The 11,143-nt window shown below is 36.1% G+C and overlaps 1 protein-coding gene across 4 annotated transcripts in view; it reads right to left on the bottom strand.

The window, feature by feature from the left end:
• Positions 1 to 11,143, bottom strand: part of LOC110463365 (ceramide synthase 2-like) — an 85,125-nt gene that overhangs the window by 55,827 nt on the left and 18,155 nt on the right. Inside the window, exon 1 of one of the 4 annotated variants that reach the window (XM_021517894.1) lies at positions 4,774 to 5,712. The exons of the other annotated variants lie outside the window; for them this stretch is intronic. Coding sequence (XP_021373569.1) covers positions 4,774 to 4,967 — 194 coding nt within the window. The 5' untranslated portion in view covers positions 4,968 to 5,712. Of the gene's footprint in view, positions 1 to 4,773; positions 5,713 to 11,143 lie in introns of those variants that run through there. 4 annotated transcript variants of the gene reach the window in all.

Below are 11,143 nucleotides of genomic sequence, written 5' to 3'. Positions count from 1 at the left end.
GAAGAAGATTTTTGAAATTTTAGTCAATTTGACCCTTTTTGGCCCCGCCCCTCAGGCCCCTGGGGGCTTAGGACTAAACCGGCAACTATTTTTGTTGACCTTTGTCCATGGAAGGTCCCTGCAAAATTTCATTGAAATTGGTTCAGGGGTTTTGGAGAGGAAGTCGAAAATGTAAATTGTTTACGGACGGACGACGGACGACGGACGACGACGGACAAAAGGCGATCGTAATAGGTCACCTGAGACTTTGTCTCAGGTGACCTAAAAATTTAAGACCATGTGCATGATTCTCTGCAAAAAGATGTCATTGAATATTTACCATCGAATAGCATTGCCACTAAATAACACTACCAAATTCAGTTGGCATTCATATAGGGTATGAATGCCATGCATGGACCGATTGTTGACGTCATCATTATTATTATTATTATTCAATAATCAAGTATTGAACTGCTTTCAATTGTCATTCATAGGCAATATGAATTCCAACTGGACAAAGGCAAATCCAACATGGTGAATTTGCCTTTGTCCAGTTGGCATTCATATTACCTATGAATGCCAACTGAGAGCAGTTCAATGCTTAAATGGAATAAACACGTTGTATAATATCAAGGATTTACTCTACTTGTTAACTTATTCAAATAATTCAGAAATTTGAAATATTATAACAACTGATCTTTTCATAGGACTCATGGCTAGGAACTGCTCAATAGTTGGATTACAGGAATCATTAGCCATGCCAAAGCCATAACATAACTACTTGTGACAAAGCCATATAGAACAACCAACACAGCCACATTGAAGCCGTATAAAACACTAGTGAAACAGCTGTAAAAAGTGAGTAGGTTCTAGGAGTTACCCTGGGGTTTCCTGACTGCAGACCAATGTATGGACAGTGGTATACATTTCTTCTGGGGATGAGGACAATGAACAATGTTTGAGCTCATCATCAAGTGAGGTTCATAAATCAATAAACCAGTATTTTACATCCTAACATGTCCGCTCCATTATACCAGCGGCCCGGTGAATAGTTAAACAGTGCTACACATGAATGAGAAAAGTACAGCACAATTCAGTATACACGTTTACCTTAGATAGAAATATATATCATTAATCTTAAATTTTACCTATTATATTGGCATAATTATATCTTGAAAAGTCAAATCTGTCCCCTAAACATTTGCTGGAAACATATACGTAATGTGTATATATATAATTTAGGGGAACAACATGATCAATGGCAGCAGTATCAACAACCCTTCACTTCTTACAGAATCTTGTTGTGTACATGCAAATAATTCTTCAACATTTTCAGACAGATTCTTTTTAAAACTATGTCCATTTCAATTCATTCTTTTTTAGTCCTTCTTCTTATCCTTGATTTGTTTTTAAAATTGATGACATTAAATGTATTGATTATTGCCCTCCCTTACTTGAACTCTTTCACCCCTAAAGACATATTTGAACTCTTCCAATCAAAAGGTTGGAATAGTTCATTATGGAATTTCAGGGGTGAATGAGTTAAACTCTCCCTATTCAGTGATAAACAAGGTTCAAGTACTGTAAATGTAAGTATTTCAGCATCTTTTAGTCTGTCTCTTAATATACGCTAACTTGATATGTGGTAACTTAAAAAATACATATTTTCCATGTATAATTGAACAAGGAAAAAACTCAGTGCACATGTACCGATATACCTGATCTTCCCTTGAGCACTTAAATATAAATGTACTCATATAAATGTGTTTAAAGTAATCACATTTTACATCCTCCTCCAGATTTAAGCTCAACACTTGGGTCGTAGAATAGCTGTGGCCAAGTGGTCTGTAAAGGACGAGTTTAATCAGGAACAGCTATACAAGTGCTGCTTATTTCTGATCACCGGCCGGAGTCCATGATTGTTCAGCTTCCAGAACTACCGATATTTCAAACCTTTACTAATCTTACACATGAATTTTAAATAATCACAGTCTTTGAGCATGGTGCATGATTATGACCTCTAAATTAAATTAGCCATTTTCAACACCTTTAGAATCTTCTTTAGAACGATGGTTTGATCTTGGATGGAATGATCCATATAGTTTTAATTTTAACCTCACTTAATGTCAAGGGCCATATGCAGCGTTAACCAATATTGCTTACTTCACCCCTTCGTAAAACTTGTTTAAGTAAGGGTATGCTTAACAAAAGTCATAAAGTTATCGTATCTAAACAAGGCATCATAGATAATATGAATACCCTCCACTTCAATGTCATAAGAAATGCAAAGTGTAAAGCGAAAACAAGAGTCTAAGATAAATGTGTATCAAAAGTTCAAATCTATCTAATAGCAAAAATAGAAATGTTAATAATTTGAGTAGAATTGCTTACCTTTTATTAGTGTGCAAACCAGAATACAGGTATATTTATATAAATTCATTCAAATTTGTAGTTACAGTAACGTTGACCTACTTTTTGATTGCAGAAGGTCGAAACTGTACTAGTACTTACAAGTAGTGATGCTTGTGAGCATATGTGCGTGAAGGTTTGTGGCGATCACCCAAGAAATGAAGTCTGTACGATGGTGACATCAGAAACTCTATCAAGTTCTATTTATAGTACAAGTGACCTACTTTTTGGATTACAGAAGGTTGAAACGAAATTCATACAAGAGGTGATGTTTGTGAAAAGGTGCGTGAAGTTTCGTGGCGATCCAACAAGAAATGAAGTCTGTACTGTGGTGAAGTCTGTACAGTGGTGAAGTCTGTACTGTGGTGAAATCAGAAATTCTATCAGATTCTATTTATACACGTACATGTACGTGTACGAACTAACGAATGAACATATGGGTAGATCCCTATATGACCTCGAAGACTCATCTTGCTATATTGAATAATTTCTATTAATATAATCTAATGAACTGTACAATGTCTCAATGTCCAGACATTTTCAAATTCCCTATAATCACCAGATTCTATATCCATCCTATAAGGATGTCAGCGTAATACCAAGTATGGTACTTCATTAAAATACATTAGAGGGTATACGTACAGGTTAGGTGTACTTATATGTTATAGCATGTCTAGATGAATTTCCTTAAATGACCACATTTTTACACGATAACCGTCCCAATGGAGGAGGGTTTATTATATCTAAGCAGGGCTAATATGTGTACCAGTCACAGCTTCCACTTAAAACATATCCTGTACTGTATAATTAAAATTTCCCTGCCAACATATAATTACAAGGTCTAAATATTCACATTTATCCTAAAAATCTGGCTGAGCTGTGTCAACCAAAATAATACAAACACTGACTTCACACTTAATCTCTTTACATTTCCTGGGGTGTTTAATCAAGCAAAAGATTTTTGTCTTGTTTTCGTTATCTCAGAGTTACTTTCCAGTCAATTTAACCCCAACCAGATACAAAAATACTTTCCTTTACATACATTTATTTTGAAAATATTGGTACTTTTCTACCTGTACGACTGATTGCTGTACACTATTACAGTGTATATGACAAACTGTACAGCTTCTTATATAGACGAGTATATATACACAATTTTGTAAATTATACAGGGTGCTACATAAATAAAGTATACTGTTATTTATAAAAATAGGGCTTTCTGTTTTTTGCATTTTGACATAACAAAAGATAAAGGCTTGGTCAAAATGTAGATTTCAAGTCAGTCTGAGAAAAAGCTGTTATTACAAATACTTACAAGTGATCTCGGTTTGAGAATCTTGCAATCATTTCCGTTTTATATCAGATTTTAAATAAATTGTCACGATTGTTTGAAGTAGCTCACGAGAATCTTGATAAAATCAAAATTGAAAATTCTAAGTTAACCTCATCTTGTTTAATGTCCCATCAACAAGTTAAGGTTATGTAAGGACATAAAAAATTCTTAAGACTCGTTTTATGAATGTCATATGAAATAGAAACTCAAGCATAAAATCCTGTATTTATGAAATGAGATCACACCCCGTACATTAAGTATGGGTTCAAAAGGGGCTTCAGGCATCATCACTCCCGAGACAAATACGATGAATATGTTCAGGTTATATCACTTCACACCTACGGCCTTAGGTGACAATATCAATAGGTAACAATGGGTAACACGTATGTACTGTCATGTCTGTATGACGAGAAATTGAAGCTTATCACTTATCAGCCAGATGACACACAATGTAGACACTTACATGTACGTGTGCTCATGAATAGTCACTATTGTAAGTGTGTGTACAAGAGGGGACTCAACTCATACCCTGGTCTCTCAATATGACTTAAAAGTTGACAAAATATTAAAATTCTTCCGTTACTCTAATCCAAAGGCCTTTTATTGGAAATACTTGGTCTTTGCACAGAGTACAAGGTATGTAAAGCCAAAGGGTCAATGGTATGTGTCATACTGATGTACTCCGATCTCGAAGATGTAATAATTTGATTCATCCCTTTACTTGCTGTGTGACCGATCTAAACTTTACTCTGTACAATCCCCTGACAAAGTCCATAAAAGTATTTACGTAGAACTAAGGAGTCGTTGACCAGGCTCCTAGATTACACTTCAGACTGAACTTGCTATAGTAGATATGCAAAATTTGTAATCATCACTATTTTGATATCATCAGGGAGGGGTTTATGAGATATTTTCAACCTTTCTTAAACATACAGATGCATGGACACACACAGGGAGGGATGCACTGACAAAGTGATTGCCCTCATCACTCAGTGATGGTGGGGTAATAACAACTACATGTTAATTTAATTATGATGTACTGTCATATTTACCTCTCAGCGACCTTCCTTATCATAAATATGACCAGGCCTAAGTAGAGGGCCCATTGTATGTCACTGTACTGGGGATGGTGTATCCCATCGTCTTTATTTACGAAGTCGGCCCATGAATGTCCCGACCCCCCAAACCAGAACCACTCGCTCCAAAATGTTGTCCTCGCATAGTCATAGACCTCCATCATGAACATATATAGTTATTTCACAGGTGAATTTCACAAGGCAAGTCTCCAATCAAATATGAGACTTATTATTTCATCAAACATCTGCTACTTGAAATTAAGTCTAATACGACATTCAAATTCCATTCGCTGGTTCACAAAAAAGGAATGTATCAACATGTTGTCAGGCCCCACATGGCTATGGGTAAGATAAGTAACACATATGTATCACACGTTTAGTATTGTAGTCCTTCAGCGGTCAGGTGTTTGGATGATGTTAATAGCAGATCAAGAGGAATTAACGACTCAGGTCATTTGTGTTGGTCATCACACGTACAATATCCAGGACACAAAAAATGAACACAAATAAACAACATCACAGATTAGTATACTGAATGCTGAGCCTGAATTCTTCTCTCTGCTTTTGACTTTTCACTTCTAGCACTCCAAACAAACTGTTTTATCCTGTAAACGCCTTACATAGTTTGTGGTCACATACTTGGGTCCTACATCACAACACATGTCCGCCTCAAACTGTTATATCTTCCTCCCACATGGAGAGTTCACATCTGTACAACCCTGACCTTGACCTCTGCACTCCTATGGTATGTGTAGCTACTACAAATTATGAATCACTGGAGTCCTATAGCCCCCAGACATGTCTTTAGTAGTATACACTACTTGTTAATGGACCTGGCTAAGACCAAGTGATCCAGAGTTTCAGGGATAGCAGCAGTGTTGTAGGGAGGGAACAGCTTGACTTCCTGTCTGTATCAGCAGTGTCATACATGAGGAGGGAACAGGTGGGCAGTATGTAGCTACCAAAAATAGGGGTAAAGTAAATATGTTTGTCGTTCTGTTGATGTACAATTTTATATGATTTGTGGCTGAAGAAAAGAGGAAATTTCATCAGGACATCAAATGTTTACCTACAGTGAATTACTTTGACAAGAAGAGACATTTCCATCCTTCGAGGGGAACATTAAAATTGCGACCACATTTGGAAACTTTAAAATTTGTAAACAGGATACTGCTGTATAAAAACTTGAGTTTCTAACAGATGAAATATTTGTCTCCCACTCCTTAAGGTTTCCATGTATTCAGCCAAGCATAGCCAAGCATAGGTAATAATAAGTAAGATCAATAAAGTCGACACATTCTTGAGTCCTGGAGATGCCACATGCTAAACCACTAAATCTTTCTCCTTCAACAAATATCTCCAGGGGGAAACCACATTATACAAAAAGAATGTACAGGTACTCATTGGTCAACTGGTGGAAAAAAGGTCTTTTGACCATCCATTTACATGGTTTCTCTGTTTTAATTGGTGGGATTAAATTGAGAAGAGGGGCATAAACTAGCTATTTATTGAATTTAAACCAAACACCAGACTGAATTTGACTATGTTTGTATTTTATATCACTAAAGCCTTCGAGCTATTTCATTTTCATGATAACACAGGTGAAACATCAATATCCCCCCCTACTCGAACTAAAGCTTATAGCTTACGGCATTAAGCCATGCACAGATACAAGTAGGTAGGTCTGGGACATTTCCGATCAAACTTGATCCTCCAGCAAAAGTGTAAAACACCAATTTATTAGAACTGTACGGATCGACACTCTACAGTCAGTAAACCTTTAACATCACCCCACAGTGATCACCTGCTAGTGACAATGGTCCCAAGTTTCCAGCCCCAGCTGTCACACTCGTTTGTACAGGTACATGTGTGACATCAGTGAACCCAGGTATGTGTGCGATACCTGTGTGGCCTGTAAATAAATGTGTTGTGCATGTGAACCAAAGTATATGTGTCATACCATGTTCAAAGGTACAGTATCATGAGTATGCCAAATTGTCAGTAGTGCAGGCCCTGCAGGGAGAGGCAATGATGAAATAGTGTACAATAGCCTGTGTCAAATTGTCAGTAGTGCAGGCCCTGCAGGGAGAGGCAATGATGAAATAGTGTACAATAGCCTGTGTCCAAGTGTCAAGTAGGATTCTGCAGTAAAATATTGTTCAATGTGTGTCAATGTCATGTCTGTTGTAATAAATAATCCTTAGTGTGTTAGTGTATCAATATGTTCAGGTAGGATCCCCGTCTCATTGAATGAAAAGCAATTGAGAAGTTGTCTGGATTTTTTTCATACATAAAGTAATCTCCCTTTAGTTTTCGTATGTATATAACTGAGCACAGATGGGCCAGGGGTACTACGTATGCCCATGACCAGGTATATATATAGCATCAGCGACAGTACAATGATGGGAGGTCCAGGGTTTGAATCATGGTCTTGGTCTGTTGCCTCTTAAAATTTAAACTCATGGTGAACATTTTTGTTTTGTTAAATTCATCTTGATCATTTTTTCAAAAATGTTCTGCAAGATATGTTTTTTCTTTTCAAAGATGATTATTAAAGTTTTATTTATAACAGAAAAAAGTTTCCAATACATAATAACAACTATTGGCAGTGGTGCAGGAATCCTTACTAAATTGTCGTGTTTTTATATTGGATGTTCAGGCGTAATACACGTAGCCCTCTGTTTTTTTTGCTGGACTGGGAGTGCAATTAGTCAATTCAAGCTTTCAATAATTCTTAAGGACATTTTGTAGTGCTGTGGAGGATTTGTACTTTTAACCTTTAGGCCATTTTAGGAATTAGACAAACAACACATACAGATCAGAATTACTGATTCATAGAGTGATATGTGATTATTTTTGAATTCAATTAGCAAATGAAAAAAAAATCCATGACACAAAAACTGCTCCTCCCCACCCTGCTCTGTCCTTTAGGCCTCCTCCTTACTTTTTACTAATATCCTTAATTGTCTACTGTTCGATCTAAAACCTACACAATACTTTATTATGTCAATAGCTAAGTACAAGTGGAATATTAATGGTATAAAATTCTCCCTTGTCTTGTTTCAGTCTGGTGATTTTAAACAAGTCTGGTTTTAACAAACAAGACTTTCATACAGATACAAAGCTTATCTTTTATTGATGTCCTTGCAATATGTCCCTGGGAGCATTCTTGTTCTGGATGGTCTGGTATGTGGCTATGTGTACTGAGACTTAGTTTTCATTGTCAAACAATTTTCTGTTCATTTGCTGAACCAATGAACAGTAACATGCATGTACATATATGACATTTCTGGTTCACTTGGGTGGGTACATTTTGTACCAGTATTAAGATTTAAACATCATGACACTTCTAGTTCACTTGGTGTAACGATCTTGACAAAGGACATTATGATCATGACATTTCTGGTTCACTTGGTGTACCAATGTGTAAACAGTAACATCATGATATTTCCAGTTCACTTGGTGGACCAATGTGTAAATAGTAACATCATGATATTTCAGGTTCACTTGGTGTACCTATGTGTAAACAGTAACATTATGATATTTCCAGTTCACTTGGTGTACCATTGTGTAAACAGTAACATCATGATATTTCCGGTTCACTTGGTGTACCAATGCGTAAACAGTAACATCATGATATTTCCTGTTCACTTGGTGTACCAATGTGTAAACAGTAACATCATGATATTTACAGTTCACTTGGTGTACCAATGTGTAAACATTAACATCATGACATTGTATTTACATTCTGTATGCTTAGACCCATTGACAAAAATTACATTCATAAATGCATAACACAGCCGAGGTGTTCATGGAATCTCAGCACGTGGGAACTGATAGTAACCTGATCACACTGCGTAGTAATACACTACAAAAATTACTCACTCGGAACGACCGACCTAGATGCTTAATTCTTACATCTTAAAATATTATTGAACTGTGCTTGGTGAAATATTCACGTATTCACGTGTCCTGTGCTACAAATAAACATTGAATATGGAACTACATTTTGTTGTGTTATTGTTGTTGATGGTTGCTAAGATCTCTCACGATAGTGTCACATTTCCCCGCGAAAAAACACTGTTCTCGCCACTGCGTTGCACCCGTGTATAAGCAGGAACAAACCCTGTTTATTTGTTTTATTCGTTGTTATATCGATCCACTGAAAGGATTCGTCAATGTAAATATAAGGAATGATATTTATTTTTTCAACATTTATGAGGTCATAACAACAATGGGTTTTTGGACATATTTTACATGAATCGCTAACGCGATTCATTCAATATGTCCATAAACCCATTGTTGTTATGACCTCATAAATGTTGAAAAAATAAAAATCATTCCTTAAACGGTTCACTTGGTGTACCAATGTGTAAACAGTAAAATCATGATATTTCCAGTTCACTTGGTGTACCAATGCGTAAACAGTAACATCATGACATTATGGTTCACTTGGGGTACCAATGTGTAATCAGTAACATCATGATATTTCCGGTTCACTTGGTTTACCAATGTGTAAACAGTAACATCATGATATATCCGGTTCACTTGGTGTACCAATGTGTAAACAGTAACATCATGAGATTTCCGGTTCACTTGGTGTACCAATGTGTAAAAAGTAACATCATGATATTTCCAGTTCACTTGGTGTACAAATGTGTAAACAGTAACATCATGATATTTCCGATTCACTTGCAATTGGTGTACCAATGTGTAAACAGTAACATCATGAGATTTCCGGTTCACTTGGTGTACCAATGTGTAAAAAGTAACATCATGATATTTCCAGTTCACTTGGTGTACCTATGTGTAAACAGTAACATCATGATATTTCCGGTTAACTTGGTGTACCAATGTGTAAACAGAAACATCATGACATTATGGTTCACTTGGTGTACCAATGTGTAATCAGTAACATCATGATATTTACGGTTCACTTGGTGTACCAATGTGTAAACAGAAACATCATGACATTATGGTTCACTTGGTGTACCAATGTGTAAACAGTATCATCATGATATTTCCGGTTCACTTGGTGTACCGATCTTGACAAAGGACATTATGATCATGACATTTCTGGTTCACTTGGTGTACCAATGTGTAAACAGTATCATCATGATATTTCCGGTTCACTTGGTGTACCAATGTGTAAACAGTAACATCATGATATTTCCGGTTCACTTGGTGTACCATTGTGTAAACAGTAACATCTTGATATTTCCGGTTCACTTGGTGTACCAATGTGTAAACAGTAACATCTTGAGATTTCTGGTTCACTTGGTGTACCAATGTGTAAATAGTAACATCATGACATTTCTGGTTCACTTGGTGTACCAATGTGTAAACAGTAACATCATGACATTATGGTTCACTTGGTGTACCAATGTGTAAACAGTAACATCATGACATTTCTGGTTCACTTGGTGTACCAATGTGTAAACAGTAACATAATGACATTTTTGTTCACTAGGTCAGAAATTCAAAAAACAAAAACAGTTCAATTCAAAACATATCTTTCAAATATCTATCTCAAATCTGCCTTCCATTATATTGATCAGAGGATTCTTCCCAACACATACATGTATATTCATTTGATATGAATCATGAAAAGATCAAATCAGTGCACATGGTAATACTTAAGTATGGAAAACATACAAAATCAATGGAATTAATAAACAAATGATACACAGCTAGTGAACTGTTTTCATTCATAACAAGACATGATTCACTATTACACTGGTGTAACAATATTCATTAACATGTGACACTGTAGCTGATAACTCTCAAGATTCGTTATTCACAAAGTGACAGTGTTTGAATTAGCATAATTAATTCACCAGAGTTGCCCACAACCAAACGTTCAGCTGTGCCCCGACATCCCCCAATGAAATTTCCTGTAACCAAATTGCAAACTGTCCCTGAGCAAAGACTTACAACATTTACATGTAATGAATTTAAGTATTATCATACAGAAATCTGAATAATTCATTGGAATTATAGCGTTGTGTGACCACTGCACTGTTAAAAATAGACAGTAATCGTGTTTAATATTATGAAAAGTGCATGCAAAGAAGAAAATTCAACAGATTTGTGATTAAAATAACTTTGAAACAGGACTTAATTATAATGTTCTCGGTCTAGCTATTGAGTGGAAAGTAACAGAAATGAATCATATAATGGGTTATGGTGAGGGAATCACAGGAGTCAACAGGTAAATGAAGAAATCGTATAGGAATCACACGGTTAAGGTGATAAAAACATGGAGTTCACAGGAATCATTCAAGGAAATCTCAGGAATCAAATGGATACAGGTGAAGAAGGTGCAGGAATCACAGAGTTTAGGTGA

This window comes from Mizuhopecten yessoensis, unplaced genomic scaffold, assembly GCF_002113885.1.
Source record: "Mizuhopecten yessoensis strain PY_sf001 unplaced genomic scaffold, ASM211388v2 scaffold10891, whole genome shotgun sequence".
In the NCBI taxonomy this organism is placed as follows: Eukaryota; Metazoa; Mollusca; class Bivalvia; order Pectinida; family Pectinidae; genus Mizuhopecten; species Mizuhopecten yessoensis.
This window is presented reverse-complemented; position numbering and strand designations above follow the sequence as displayed.